Source organism: Phacochoerus africanus, chromosome 14, assembly GCF_016906955.1.
Source record: "Phacochoerus africanus isolate WHEZ1 chromosome 14, ROS_Pafr_v1, whole genome shotgun sequence".
NCBI classification, from domain to species: Eukaryota; Metazoa; Chordata; class Mammalia; order Artiodactyla; family Suidae; genus Phacochoerus; species Phacochoerus africanus.
In genome coordinates this window covers 10,924,992-10,941,417 of record NC_062557.1, presented here as the reverse complement: position 1 = coordinate 10,941,417, position 16,426 = coordinate 10,924,992, and the positions used below count along the sequence as shown (strand labels likewise).

Below are 16,426 nucleotides of genomic sequence, written 5' to 3'. Positions count from 1 at the left end.
TCCCATGTGGTACAGCAGATTAAAAATCTCATAATGTCACTGCAGTGGCTTGAGTTGCTGCTTTGGCACAGGTTTGATCTCTGAGCCTAGGAACATCCATGTGCTGCAGATGAATCCAAAAATAAAAAAATAAAAGCAGCATAAATTTTTTTAAAGTGAAAAACTAGAAAGAGTTCTCTTAAAGTCAGGGTCAAGCAAAGATAGCCTGAATATTTAATAACTCTGACACAGCAGCTAATGAACTTATGTAAGAGGATTATAAAAGAGGTATAAATATTAAGGATGTGTTAACTCTCTAAGAAGAGGTATGGATCAAGAACTTTCTTGTGTATTTCTTCGTATCTTTTAGTCTTCGAGTATCTGGTTGAATCAAAGTTATGACATAGTTTTCCTTGGCTAAAAGGGATGTGATCATAGTGCTATTAAAATCATGATCTTAGAGCAGAGGGAAAAAAGAATACACTTCTCACAAGAAAAAAGATGCAGCTCTTTTACAATCCCTCTCTTTTAACTATTAAAAAAGAGTTTTCTGTGACTCAGGAGCTATTTAAGAAAGCCTTTATATTTTGGAAAATTTCAAACATACTCAAAGGCAAACCTAAAATGAACCACCATATATCCATCACTCAGCTTTGACAATTACCGACTCTAATCTAGGCTAATCCTGTTTTATCTATATCTCCACCTCACCCCCACATTATTTTGAAGCATATCCTAGAATCACATTGTTTCGTCTGGAGATCTTTCACTATTTATCTCTAAAAGTGCTGTTTTTAAATCTAACCAAAACTGAGTACGCATTTTGAAAAGACCAGATACATCACTACATTTCTTTGCAACCTACTGCCATGTTTTTATAGCAAAGTGGTATTTTTAACACTTTATGACTACATTTCCTTTTAATGAAGACTCATGAATGAAGCAGCATATAAGTGAGGAAGGAGGTGAGCCCAGACAGTGGGGATTCCCCGTCTAACCACCACCCGCCCCCTGCCTTCGCTTAGCCCCAGACCACAAGGCAGGGCATGGGCTGCGACTGGCTTGTAGGTTCTTTCAGGAGCACAAAGTGGTTAACATGACCAAGCAGACTTCAGCTCAAGTGGGTCTGAAAAAAGAACTTTAATCCCATGAAGCTCTCAGAAAACCCTCCCGAGTGCTTTTATTCTTTGAAAACAGGACCTTTTCTGAATGAGTGGAGGTGCTGCCCTGCACACACTGGTTTTTCTACTTGGGCACATGCTTGGTGTCCTCTGCTGAGTCTTCGTTCACCTCCCATTCTCTCAAAATGTTCTTGCCATGGCTACCTTCCTTTCATCCTTTTGCTCCTCTCCTCTCATCTCCTGCCTGTCTCATTTGACTTTCCACTTCTCTGTCACTCCCAGATTGATACTTTCTGCCCATCTCTTTCTTAAATTCCATCTGCCTTATGTCCCTCCAGCTTCTCCGTAGCTCATCTGAGTTGGAACTCACTATCTTCCTTCTACCTCCCAGTCAATTGGCCTGGCTTTGCTTTTTTTTTTTTTTTTCTTTTCCTTACAGTCACACCTGCAGCATATGGAAGTTCCCGGGCTAGGGATTGATTCAGAGCTGCAGCTGCTGGCCACAGCCAGAGCAAAGCCAGATCCTTAACCCACTGAGCGAGGCCAGGGATCAAATCCGCATCCTTGTGGATACTAGACAGTTTCTTAACTCACTGAGTCAGGGAAACTCCCTGACTTTCCTTTTTCACTGAATTTTATCTAGATGTGGAAAAGCCAGATTACTGCTACAACTTAGCTGCTTATCTTCGACACCTCGTATCCAGGAAACGACCACAATCTATAGATTTTGCCTCTGCAAAGGTGAAGCAGCTTATTGATTAGCCAAGTTCCTGTGGCCTCTGCCTCTTACTTCTTGGGTGGAGTGCTTACTCTGTACGTGGGTAGGCATAGGGTCTGCCTTTGGAGAGCTTGCATCCTAGTGGAAGAGATGGGTGATCAGATGGGTTCGATCAATCCATGTAAGAATGAAGACATGAAGATAAGTGTAGAGTCCTGTGGCCACAGATGAGGGGCATTTATTGCATGATTTTCATGGAAGGCTTTTTGGAGGAGAACATGCTTAAGCTGCGTGTTGAAGGTGACCAGGGCGAGAGGCGATAACACTCCAGGGCAAATGTGAGCAAAGACCTAAGGTTGAGACCACCAAGGACTGTGTACGTAGATTAGTGGGTGTGTATGCATGGGTGTGTATACATGTATTATGTGTGTGTCCCACAACTTCAAAACAGCCTGATTTAGATTAATCTTGTTACATGACTTCCCGGGAAACATAGCTGACATGGCATGGCACTCCTTTACTGAAAAACATCAGTGATTTCTCCTCCTAAATCTGAAAATTAAAAAATTATTTTTACAGACTTTATCTTTGGCTCCAACCTGCCCTTCTAGCCTTCTCTCTACCAGCATCCTTCACTTTGTCCAAAGTAGACAATGCACAGCCTCTGAATACATTAAAATGCCTTTTACCCACCATTGCAAGCTCTTCCTCCTCCTCCTGGAATCTCACTGCTGCCTTCCCATGTTCTGATTGTCACAATCCTACCCATTATTTTGAAAATCTTTCTATTATGGAAACACAATATATAATATATATATAGGCATAATAGTATAGTGAGCTGTCGTGTACCCTCAAATTTTACCATTTATCAAAGAACCACCTAAAATACTACTTCCTCCGTGAGACCATTTGTTTTCCCACTTCCCTTGCCTGATTCCCTCTCTCCTGCTTCGAACCTCCCGTGTATTCATGGTGAGATACTTGTATGGCACATCATGCATGCTCTCTGATATTATAGGAACTGGTTTGTATTAATCCCTGACTCTTTCAAAGTGGTATTTGTGGCTTGATGAGCTTTTTGTTCCTTGCAGTATCCACTTTGGTGTATTATTGACAGTTTCAGCTCAAAGCTACAGATATCCCAGTGAGGGAACTTCATTTGGAATTTCTTACTGGCCAGAAAGAACTGTTTGGTGATGGAGGAAATGACAGAAACTGGGGGAAGGTGACCATGTCATCATAAAGAGAGAAATGGTTTAAAAAAAAAAAGAAGACATTAACTTGACAAGGGCTTCTTGAACCCGACTAGAGGTTTTAAACTGATATAGCCACGTTGGAAGACAGTTTGCTGTTTCTTACAAGGATAACATACTCGCACCGTGTGATCCAGCAGTCACACTTCTTGTGTTGACACCAAAAACATGCACAGATGTCTATAAGCAGCTTTATTCAAAACTTCCAAAAGCACCAAGTGAATGGATTAATGAACTGTGGTAGATCCAGACAATGGAATATTATTCAGTGCTATTAAAAAATGAACTAATTAACTACACACACACACACACATATAATGACTCTAACTATATGACATTCTGGAAAAGACGAAACTATGGATATAGCACATAGAGCAGTGGCTGCCAGGGGTTGGGGGGAAGGAGGCAGAGCACAGAGGATTTTTAAGACAGAGAAAGTACTGTGTATGATACTATATAACAGTAGATACATAGTGTACATTTGACAAAACCCATAGGAGGTACAACACCAAGAATGAACCCCAGTGTAAAAATAGGACCCTAGGTGTGTCTATAGAGGTCGATCATTTGTAACAAATGCATCCGTCTGGGGAAGATGCCGATGTGAGGGAGGCTCTGCAAGTGTGGGGACAGGGAGGCATGTGGGAAATCTGTACCCTCCCTTCAATTTTGCTGTGAACCTGAAACTGCTCTAAAACGTCCTTTATAAAAAGGATGAATTTTGAGGGCTCGCTCCCAGAGGTCCTGAGTCTATAGAGCTTAAGAAGTTCCTATAGTCAATGGGAACCAAGAGAATATGATTCAAGACTGACGAGATGTTTGAAAAATGTCATTTTCTCACAAATAATGTAAGAGAGGAAGGAACAGAGGACAGCATCTGAAGAAATAAGCTGCCCTTAGAGCCCTTAGAGGGGATGTTCTGTTTTGTTCCTACTTTATTATTATAAATTTTTTTGGCTGTGTCTGTGGCATGTGCAAGTTCCTGGGCCAGGATCAAACCCGAGACACTGCAGCGACGACACTGGGTCCTTAACCCCCAGTGCCACAAGAGAACTTCCATTCCTGCTTTAAAAATACAAGCACAAGCATGGAATGGAGAAAAGAAACTACTATTTAGTGAGTACCTATTATATGCTAGACTTCTTCACATATATTGTGTCCACTGAATTTCTTACCAGAGTCTCTCATCTCCAGTTTGTAGGTGTGGAAACAGTTTAAGAAATATTCTCAGGAGGGGGAAGGAAGTGGGACAGATGGGGAGTTTGGGGTTGGTAGACGCAAACTATTACATCTAGAATGGATAAGCAGTGAGGTCCTACTGTATAGCGCAGGGAACTATACCCAATCTCTGGGGTAGAAAGGACGGAAGATAGTATGAGAAAAAGAATGTATATATATGTATAACTGGGTCACTTTCCTGTACAGCAGAAATTGGCATAAACTGTAAATCAACTATACTTTAATAATAAAAAAAGGAAACATTCTTAGGGTCACAGTGTTAAGTGACACAGCTGAGATTCAAAATGAGGTCTTACTGATGCTCAAGTTTTTTTTGAAGTGTCATTGATTGAGAGTATTACATTAGCTTCAGATGTACAACAGTGATTCAACATTTTTTACAGATTATACTTTTTTTTTTTTGTCTTTTTTGCTATTTCTTGGGCCGCTCCTGCAGCATATGGAGGTTCCCAGGCTAGGGGTCCAGTCGGAGCTGTAGCCACTGGCCTATGCCAGAGCCACAGCAACGCTGGACCCGAGCCGTGTCTGCAACCTACACCACAGCTCACGGCAACGCCGGATCGTTAACCCACGGAGCAAGGGCAGGGACCGAACCCGCAACCTCATGGTTCCTAGTCGGATTCGTTAACCACTGCGCCACGACGGGAACTCCAGATTATACTTTTTAAAAATATGTGAAGGCCTCAACACTAAAGTTCTAAATAGCCAAAAAAAGAACGAGTATTCAGTCAACAAACACTGATGGATGACGTAGAGGCAGTCAGCAAAATTGCTACTGTAACTGAATGTTTATGGGGGAGAAAGGTAACAAATAAGTAACAAGTATATCCAAAAGCGAATACATACATGCCGAAGTAAAGTGATTCGAGATTGTGAGAAAAGGTATGAGAAATATAAATGGAAGACGATCATGCAGATCTCTCTTATTTTAGGTAGAGTGGACATTTAAAACTGAAATAGTAGGTAAAATATTGTGTCTGTGGAGCTCCCTGGTGGCCTAGGGGTTAAGGAGCCTGCGTTGTCACTGCTGTGGTGAGGGTCTGATCCCTGGCCTGGAAATGTCTGTATGCTGTAGCGCAGCCAAAAAATAAAAATTGTTGTGTTTGAGATGCCAGCATGTGGAAGCTACAGGGTGTGGCTTGTGATCCCTAAGGAGTGTTCGGGAAGGCCTGGGAGGTTCTGTGGGGGTGTGGGATGAAGTGAGCTGAATTTGGAACACTGAAGTTCCTGTCCACAAGAAGGCCAGGGCCCTTTAGCAGAAGGACATGAAGGTAAAGGTGGGGTTTCAGGGAATTCATCTGTCTGCTTGAAATAAAAAGGCACGTTTTCAAATAAGCTTGGCGGCTTTCCGCCTCTAAATTTTATACAGTTCTGAAGAAATCTGACACACGGGTTGGAGCTGCAGTAGTGGGTGAGATCGAGTGGAGTGGGGGACGAGGTGTCTGTGTCCACCTCTCTATGGCTGTGGTCAAGGTCCAGCTTTCCCCCGGGACTCCCTTCCTCTGCCCTGCTCCGTTGGTTGCTTCACCTCTGATCATGGCGATTTAATAACATTTAATGACACTTCTCTGCCGATTTCAGTGCCAGCTACCCTTGGAACTTAAACCTACATGCAAGTATTAAGGCGAGGGCAGCCAAGGCCTTCAGGTTGCCAGTTACTTGGCTGGAGATCCCATTCACGTTGGGAAACGGATTTTTAAAATAAGTGTGGCACTGGGAGCAGAGCCATCCTTTTGTAAAGCTGTGTCAATAATTGTAAACCCTCCTAAGCAAGCCCCCACTCCCCCAGCCCCCGGCCAAGCTGACAAATATTTAGGTGCCAGTGTAGCCTCCTGGTGCCACCTTGTGTTGACCCTGTGGGCTTCTCTTGCTGTTTGACTTGGCACTGGAGCACGATCTTCTGTTTTATGTAATAAGGCACATGAGAGAAGCCCTTTGTGCTTTGCTTCTCTGAGCGGGTGCTGAGCAAGAAGTCTTGTGTACCCCGTCATTTTCAGTACGGTCAGAGCGAGTGAACATTTCTGTGGCTTGGTAAATGTTTCCTAACTCCTGGCAAGGGCTCCCCAGCGCCCATGCCATTTTGCTCTAGGCTGGGATCATAATGACCCAGCTTTGGTTTAAGATGAATTTTGCAAATAGATGTGTGTAGTGGGACTACAATATTTTCAGAGAAAACAGCCATGAGTATGACATGGGCTGATGTAACAGAGTACCACATATACTTAATCGGGCTGGGGAGGTTTCTACCCTTTGCAGATTGTACCTGTAAGAGGACAAATCTGGTTGGGATCTGCAGAAAGAGACAGAATTCTCTCATTCTGAGAAGGCTTGTTAACTAGTGTGTGATATAACAAAGAGCCTATTTTTGATATATATTTCATTTTTGTTTTGGGACAGCAAGAGAAAAGGTCATTTATCATAGATAGCCACTTAGTTTCGTTATTCATATGGCTCCCTCTCGTTAATTTTTTTTTTTAAGCCAGTGTTAAATGTTAGAGTCAGGTATTTCGAAGGGGAACAGATTGCTTTGAAAGAAACACAGCTGGAAATGGACCACATATTGTTTCCTTCCTTTTAAGAAGTGAAAGAGGCATTTATAGAAAGGCTGGGGGATGCTGTACTATCCAGCATGACTTTATGGATTCATTCCTTCAAGCCTGGTTAATGATTAATGTCGCACTGTGGTGTCCAAATGGACCCACTTCCCTTCTCCCTTCCTGAAGTCAGAGCTTCCCCAGGCACAATAAACGTGCAGAGGTTTGGGGCGCTCTGCATCGGAGAAGGGGGTGGAGTCTGTGCAGTTCTGTTTCACTCTCCTCAAGTGTGGTCTTCGGAGCTAAGGGAAGAATGCCTCCTGTGGGGTTTTCTTCTGCTTGCCCTCCTTGCAGCCTTGGAAACCTCGTCAGAGTCACTTCTGCCAGTCTCCTACTGGGCGACTCTTTCCGTGATGGGCAAGTAAGTGAATTATGGACTGTTGGTGTGTACCTTTGTGATTTTTGTTTTATTTGATGTACTGGAAAATAAAAAGTGAAGGCAGGGTGTTTTCTAACAGTGTGATTCAACTAGGCTCTGTGTCTCCTGGAATTCTTTCTTATTTTTGTCAGAAGAGAGCCAGAGGGTCTCCTCTTCCCACATCTAGGAAGCTTTATTTTTGTTTTGGTTATGTATTTCTTTAGTCTCTGTGCCAAAACTTTTCTCTCTTTTGCTATTTCTTTGTCTAGACATTTTGACAATTTGTTGAGTTGTAGTTTAATGACTGACTGCTATTAACGAACTACTAGTAATTCGTTTCTATGGTGTCGTAATTCATTGCTAGGTTAGTTTTTCAAAGGTGTTTTTCTGCATAAGTCGCTATTTCTTGTGACATCTTAAAGAGCTGAGTTAGAAATGAAGAAGAGAGAGGTAGGAACTTAAAGAGTAATATTTGCTTTCGGCTTGCTTACATGGCATCTGGGGAGGCTTTTTCAGAATATGTTTTAGTTTCCTTCTATTTTTTGTTATCTGGGGTAACGACGGGGTTCTACCTGTTGGGAGCACCTGAATGATCTGTGATCTGAACTGGTGTCTGTTATGTTGGGATCTGGACAGGTCACCACATGCTCATTCCTTTCTAGAGCATCTCATTTAAAATACCTTCCCCGTCTGTTGGATTGAGGCCAATGGATGGGAATTGTTGGGTTGGCCACCTCTCTATATGGATTCCATAGTCAGATCCGGCACTGTGTGTGCCTCATTCTGGTACAGAGGACAGGTCTATGTACTGTCGAGAAATGATGAACTCAGTGACATGGGCTCAGTGGCCATCTGAGCTCCAGGAAGAGCAAAGTAAATGGTGAGTTTTGAATTCTCATAAAACGCAGAGAGAAGTCCGAAAGAGAAGAGAATGGAGAAGACCAGTGACAAGGAAGGTGGTTCTGAAAGGCTTTCTCTATGTTGATGACTGACAAGCATATTGCTCCCTGGCTTTCGACAACTTGGCAGACTTGATCTACATTTTGGATTTTGAAGGCCCAGAAAAAGGTCTCAATTGTACATTCTATTGGGCTGGGATAATATAGCTAATTCTGTTCCTGAATTTCTGAAATGGCTTATTTTCTTTAACGAGATTGTATAGATCGTTCCTCTTAGTGATTATAATTAACGGCTACTTAAGAGGTGCTCATATCAGTCCAGGAACGGAGGCACCGAGGTTACTACACTGCTTTATGATTGGAGATATCAAGGGTCAGATGAAAAGTGACTGGGGGGCGGTGTCCCTTGATGAGTGAAGGAACCAGATGTAATCCCACACACCCCCCATCCCGTTCTCTCTGGTCACATCTAAACTTCATCCATTTTGGACTAGAGGGAAGCCCGGAGACCTGGATTCAGATTCTGACTAGGTCATTGTTGGCTCTCTGATGTTGAGCAGTCACGGACATCTTTGGATGTCGTGTTCCTGCAAGGAGGTTATGGTGTTTGATAAGTTTCTATGCAGCTTCAGAATCTCCCTTCAGGGTCTTAACCAGGGTCTGGGTCGGCCCCGCTGTGCTCCCTGCAGTGCAGAGAAGAGGGGAGAAAGAAAGTAAACCCGTGTGTGTTCGAGCCTGCTCAGCTTTGGCTCCCCCCATCCCCTGCCAAGCATGAAGAGACGCAAGATCTCTTTAGGGGAGGAAAATCCCGGGCTGTCACAAGACTGGTTTCTCTAATGGCTCCTTGAGCTGGCATTTCTCAGTCTATTCTTTTTAACTCATCAACAAAAGCATGTGAGCCAAGCTCTCTTGTGGTTTCAGCCCAGGAATGATGAACACATCAGCGACGTTCCCATCTGGCCCCCTAAGAAGCGACAGCCTCCTTGCCTGAGCCCATCTGTTATCTTAATCCTTTCTGGAACAGGGCAAATGTAAATAAATATTACTCTACCCTTCTCTTAGGTGTTTCAGCTTAAGGCAGGTGGTTGAGAATGGGCAGGGCCCAACAGTGGAAATGTATGTTGTATTCTACCTCCGTGGTCAACTCTATCAGTTAATCACAGATCAATTTAGAAAACTGTGGTATACTGAGATAAGGGTGACTCCAGTTGACTGACGTCATAAAGGAAAAAACCAAACAGACCTGACACCAACACCGTGTACCATTCCCAGTGTTGTGTACAAGAAAGAAAAAAGGTTAGAAAGCTAAACTCCCAACAGGGAGAAAAGGGCGGTCTTCCTAGGGAAAGAGGCTGACATTTTGCCCTGGACTGGTGAAGAACCTCATCTGTGACCACAGTCTGAGTTTGGGAAGCTCTGCTCGGCCTGGGGATTGGGTACTTGTCACTCACAGACATGCTGGGGAGGGAGCGGAGTTCTGAAAGGGGAAGTGAGACCTGTGTTCCCAGGTCCGTCCTTTTTTTCTGAGGCAGTGCCTGTCCCTGAATCCTGCTGTGCTCTAGATCTTAACTTTATCCTTCCGTCTTTCCCCATAGGCAAGAAGCGAAACCCTGGCCTTAAAATCCCAAAAGAAGCATTTGAACAACCTCAGACCAGTTCCACGTAAGTTGGCGAGATCATCCTCTTAATTCAAAGGCTTGTACTTTACACATTTCCAGGGAATGGGAGTTCCTTTTTGGACTGGTGAGCAACATCTTGACTATGGTAATAGTTGGGAAAGAGAGCCCTTTAAAGCGGGAAGCCACATATTATTCATTATTCTGAGACTTGAAATAAATAATCAGATTTGGTCAGTCTATTATTATTGTTGTAGTTGTTGTTATTCTTATGGCCACACCTGCAGCATATGGAAGTTGCCAGACTAGAGGCTGAATTGGAGCTGCAGCTGCCAGCAGCCACAGCAACATCAGATCTGAACCACATTTGCAACTTGCACTGCAGCCTGCGGCAACGCTGGATCCTTAACTCACTGAGCAAGGCCAGGGATCGAACCCACATCCTCACTATGTTGGGTTCTTAACCCACTGAGCCACAATGGGAACTCCTGACTCAGCCAGTCTATATGAAATGGGTAGCTGTGAATTCAGTGTCTCATACTACTGGTTGGCTTAAAATTGAACAAATACATTTGGCAAATGGGGATCTGTGTATATCCATAAAGGTCCCTGGATGTGGACTTTTTGCCTGTTCCATATAAATCTGAGCAAACAAGCAAATCCCTGAGAGAGCCACCACTATAAAACTTGGGTTGAGGTGGAAAGATGGTATTTGGTGAGGTCTCAGCATCCTGACACCTAAATCCTGCCTCCTATAAACAGAAGGCAAAACAAGGACTGTTTTTTAGCTGAGCCCTTGGTCCACTCCTCTATGAGCTCAAGTCCCTGGCCTCCCTTTGTTTCTTTGTCATTCTGTGGGTTGGAGAGGGTGTTTCCTGCCCAGCTGGGGGTATGACCACCTGTTGAAACATCTGCATAGGAGGAATGGAAATTCCAGGAGGAGAAAAAAAAAAAAAACTATAGCAGAGATACTACAAAAGCAGAGCGAGTAAAGACAGGCCATCCCAATTGAATTTTTTTTTTTTTTTTTTTTTTTTTTTTTTTTGCTTTTTAGGGCCGAACCTGCGGCATAAGGAAGTTTCCAGGCTAGGGGTCAAATCGGAGCTACAGCTGCTGGCCTATACCACAGGCACAGCAAAGTGGGATCTGAGCCACAGTGCACAGCAACGCTGGATCCTTAACCCACTGAGTGAGGCCAGGGAACGAACCTACATCCTCATGGATACTAGTCAGCTTCCTAACCTGCTGAGCCACAACTGGAACTCCCTGTTGTTGTTTTAATGTTAAGTTTAAAGAGTTCTTTATATATCCTAGACTCAAAGTTTGTCAGATACGTGATTCAAGAACACAGTCTCCCAGTCTGTAATGGGTCTTTTCATTTTTCTCTTTCGATGAAGTCTAATCTTTCTGTTTTTCGAACACTGTAAATCAGCTATGATAGAAAAAATAAAAGCCATTAAAAAAATCTTTGTTTTTCCTCTTATGGATTATGCTTTTTTGTGTGTGTGTCTTTTTGCCTTTTCTAGGGCCGCTCCTGCGGCACATGGAGATTCCCAGGCTAGGGGTTGAATCGGAGTTATAGCCATTGGCCTACACTGGAGCCACAGCAACACGGGATCTGAGCCACTTCTGTAGCCTACACCACAGCTCACGCCAATGCCATATCCTTAACCCACTGAGCCAGGCCAGGGATGGAACCCGCAACCTCATGGTTCCTAGTTGGAATTGTTGACCACTGAGCCACGACAGGAACTCCTGGATTATGTTTTTTGATGACAAATTTAAGAACGCTTTGCCTAGTCCTGGGTCCTAAAGATTTTTTTCCCATGTTCTTTCCTAGAAGTTTTATGGTTGTACATTTTAGATTTAAGTCTTGTAATACATTTTAATTTTTGTACAAGGTATGAGATTTAGATTGGGCTTTATTTTTTTGCCAATGGATTTCTAATTGCTCCAACATCATTTGCTGAAAAGGCTCCTCCATTGAATTGCTTTTGCTCCTTTGTCAGATAATAATTGGGCACATTGGTTTGGATCTATTTCTGGATTCTCTGTTCTTTTCCATTGATCTGTGTGTCTGTCCTTTTGCTGGTATCACACCATCTTGATTACTGTACCTATAGTAAGCCCTAACATTGGGAAAAGTGATTACAACTTGTTCTTCTTTTTCAAAACTATTTTGGTTATTCTAGGGCTTTCCTATATCATATTAGTTTTAGAATAAACGTGTCTATGTCTACAAATAAACTTGCTGAGTTTTTGTATTTTTATTTTTTGGGCTGTGTTTGAGGCATGTGGAAGGAAGTTCCTGGGCCAGGGATTGAACCTGCGAACCTCAGTCACAGTAATGACTCAAGCTGTTACAGTGACAACGCCAGATCATTAACTTGCTGGGATACAAGAGAACTCCATTGCTGAGATTTTTGAGGTTGTTTTTTTTTTTTACCCTAGAGATCAATTGAGGGAGAACTGGCATCTTTACTACACTGAGTCTCCCAGTCCACGAATGTGGTAGATTTCTCCAAGTATTTAGATTTTCTTTGATTTCTTGCATCAGTATTTTATAGCTTTCATCATATAGATTCTCTACATTAGTTTTTGCTAGATTTATACCCAAGTGTTTCTTTCTTTTTGAAGCAATAAAAACTGTCATCCACTTTTGGTTTTGATGTCTACTTGTTCATTGTCAGTATTTGGAAATGAAGTTGATTTTTTAGGTTGATTGCATAAAACTTAACTATTACTTCTAGGAGCTTTTTTTTTTTTTTTTGTAGATACCTTAGTTTTCTGTGTAGGCAGTCATACCTTATGCAAAAAGAGAGAGTTTTATTTCTTCCTTTCTTGTTTTCTTACCTTATTTCAGTGGATGTTCAGTACTATGTTAAATGAGACTGATGAGGTCAGGCAGCCTTGCTTTGCTTCCCATTGTAGAGGGAAAGCATTTAATCTTTCACCAGTAAGCATGATATGAAGTCTTTATAGACGTTGTTTATGGAGGTGAAGAAGTTCCTTTGTGGTCGGAGTATACTCAGAGTTTTTATGATGAATGTGTGTGTTGAATTTTGTGGAGCGCTTTTTTGTGCATCAACTGACGTGATAATGGATTTTTTTTTCTTTGTCTTGTTGATATGGATTATATTGATTGATTTTTAAAATACCAAAGTAGCCTTGCACATCCCCAATTAATCCCACTCAGTTGGGGTGTACAGACTACTTTTTAAAAACATTATTGGATTTGATTTCCTAAAATGTTGAAGATTTTTATATCAAACTCATAAGAGATGTTGACTTCTTGTGGGTTTGTGTATATATGTGTGTGTGTTACTATGTTCTGCTTTTGGTATTAAGGTAATAGTAACCTTATAAATTGTGTTGGTTAGAGAACTTTCTTCTGTTTTCTGGTAGGCATGGTATAAGACAGGTGATAATTCTTTAAAAATTTTTTTGAGCTATGATTGACATAGAATACATTAGTCTCAGGTGTACAACATAATGATGCGATATATGCGATTCTTTTAAATATTTGCTAAAAGTGAAACAAAATGAGCTTATGCATTTTTTTCTGGAGCTTTTAAATTACATATTCATTTTCTTTCTTTAAAATTAAATTTATTTTTTATTATGATATATATATATATTTTTTTCTTTTGTCTTTTTAGGCTGCACCCATGACATAGGGAGGTTACCAGGCTAGGGGTCTAATTTGGAGCTATAGCTGCTGGCCTACCCCACAACCATAGCAACACAGGATCCGAGCCGTGTCTGTGGCATATACCACAGCCCACGGCAAAGCCCAGATCCTTAACCCACTGAGCGAGGCCAGGGATTGAACTTGTGTCCTCATGGATGCTAGTCAGATTTGGTCCACTGAGCCATGATGGGAACTCCAGGATATAGTTGATTTACAGTGTTGAGTCAATTTCTGCTATACAGCATAGTGACCCAGTCATTCCTCTCTCTCTCTCTCTCTCTCTATATATATATATATATATATACACACACACACACACACACACACACGCACACATTCTTTTTCTCATATTATCTTCCATTATGGTCTATCCCAATTGGACATAGTTCTCTGTGCCATACAATAGGACTTCATTGTTTATCTGTTCTAAATATAATAGTTTGCATCTTCCAACCCCAAACTCTCAGTCCATCCCCCTCCTTCCCCTCCCCCTTGGCAACCACAAGTCTGTTCTCTCTGTTCTTGAGTCTGTTTCTGTTTTGTGGATAGGTTCGTTTGTGCCATATTTTAGATTCCACATATAAGTGATATCATATGATTTTCTTTAATAATTATAGGACAGTTCAGATGATCTGTTTCATTGTGACTAAGTCTTGTTAGTTTGTGGTTTTCAAGGAATTGGTCCATTTCTTCTGAACTGTTGAATTGATGAAAGCAAAGTTGTTCATAGTGTTTCCCAATTATTTTTTTAATGATCACAAGGTACACGTGATATCCACCTCTCTTTGGCTGATATTGATACTTTGTCTTCTTTTTATCTGTGTTAGTCTTGCTAGGTAGAGGTTTATCAGTTTTATTGATTCTTTTTTAAAGAGTGAACTTTGTTTTATTTTTCTGCTTTCAACTTTATTGATTTCCCTTCTTATTGTTATCATTTCCTTTGGGATATATTCTTGTATCAGCTTCCCAGCTGTCTCATATTCCTTCCCTTTAAAATTTGCTAGTCTTCTCATTCTTTTTCTTTTTTTCTTTTTAGGGCAGCATCTGTAGCATATGGAATTTCCCAGGCTGGGAGTCGATTTAGAGCCACAGCTGCCGGCTTATGCCATGGGCACAGTGACACCAGATCTGAGACGCATCTGTGACCTATGCCACAGCTTGTGGGCAACGCTGAATCCTTGACCCACTAAGCAAGGCCAGGGATTGAACCTGCATCCTCATGGATACTAGTCGGGTTCTTTTTTTTTTGTTGTTGTTGCTGTTGTTGTTGTTGTTGTTATTGTTGTTGTTGTTGTTGTTGCTATTTCTTGGGCCGCTCCCTCGGCATATGGAGGTTCCCAGGCTAAGGGGTTGAATCGGAGCTGCAGCCACCGGCCTACGCCAGAGCCACAGCAACGCGGGATCCGAGCCGCGTCTGCAACCTACACCACAGCTCACGGCAACACCGGATCGTTAACCCACTGAGCAAGGGCAGGGACCGAACCCGCAACCTCATGGTTCCTAGTCGGATTCGTTAACCACTGCGCCACGACGGGAACTCCTAGTTGGGTTCTTAACCCACTGAGCTACAACAGGAACTCCCATCGTCTTCTAATTTATAGTAATTTTCTGTTTTTTTATGAATTTTTGCAAACCACCCTAAATCTTTCCTTGGTATAGAAAAGTGAGTAAAAACCTTAGTAAAGATGGAAATAGTTTATTTGGTGTCTTTCTCCCCTGTGGTAGAATAAATCTTGAATCTGCTTTTCTGTTTCATTATTGTAGAGTATACCGTGTTAGCTCATGGAGAGGATTATTATTATTATTATAATACTGAGGCTTAAATTTGTACTCCTAAAGGAGTAGCTTCCACATTTTGAGTTTTTCTTGGCAATGTTTTAAGGTTGGCTCAGTGACTCCTACCATTTATACCCTGCCACCTTCGGCTGGATTACACAAAAATAAATAGACTGGGACAGAGCCCCATTCTTTTTAGCGCCATGTGTGTGGTCCCTTCACTTGAACTCTTTCTTTGAGTCACTGATGCCAGTGTGTCTTTGACTCAGGTTTCTGGGCTGTCCCCTCAACTTGACTGGTGTTAACTCATTTTAAATTGATTCTGCGCTAGTCAATATTATTTCATGCAATCCTCACAAGAAACTCAGGGGGTAGTTGTTCTTACTCCCCCTTTTAAGCGAGAAGACCGACCCACACACGGGTCAGGTGCCTTGCTCAAAGCAGTTGAACTCCACGAGTCCAGGCTCTGGTGTGCAAATGCCTGGATTCACCTTTGGGATCTAAATTTCACCAGCTGAATATCGTAGGCAAGTTCTCTAACCCTCCTAAGTCTTAATTTCCCCTTTTGAAAAACAGGAATAAACATTGATGTGGTTGCTGTGAGCATTAGATGTCATAGTCCATATTAAGTGTCTAGCCTAGTGCCTGTGCCAGTGTAATTTCTCCATGAATGTACCTCTGAGTGTTGTTATTATTTCGCTTAATAAGTGGAAGAGCTTGTGTACAAACTGAGGGCTCTCTGACTCTCAAGTATGTGCTTTTAGCCACATGGTAGACTGCTGGAGACCTGGCCAGATGGTCCACGGCTATAAAATGAGAGGCAGAATTTTTCACTTCTGCAGGTGGAAAGACTTCATGACATGGTCCGACTGTCACCATCTCTTTGGTTGTAAACTATCTAGTCTGTTTCAGTGTCCATTCTTCACATTCAAATAGAGATAAACCTCTAAAGAGTGGTGAAAATTAAAGAAGATATTTTATGTAAAGAATCCAGCATGGTCTCAGGCCCATGTAGATGCTTAATAAATATTATCTTTAGATTATAATTCAATGTTATTATTAATAAATATTGTTATTATCAACAAATAATAACTATCCTAGTGACCCATAAACTCATTTCTCAGGTAGACTTATAAAGAAGTAATTATTACTATTATTATTATTTTTTGTCTTTTTTGTCTT

At 41.9% G+C, this 16,426-nt stretch overlaps 1 protein-coding gene across 3 annotated transcripts in view; it reads left to right on the top strand.

The window, feature by feature from the left end:
• MAP2K6 (mitogen-activated protein kinase kinase 6) overlaps window positions 1–16,426 on the top strand; it is a 120,549-nt gene that overhangs the window by 69,112 nt on the left and 35,011 nt on the right. For 2 of the 3 annotated variants that reach the window (XM_047757505.1, XM_047757504.1), the window contains exon 2: window positions 9,757–9,823. In XM_047757505.1, coding sequence (XP_047613461.1) covers window positions 9,757–9,823 — 67 coding nt within the window. Of the gene's footprint in view, window positions 1–8,311; window positions 8,331–9,756; window positions 9,824–16,426 lie in introns of those variants that run through there. The other variant, XM_047757506.1, reaches the window with a different exon arrangement.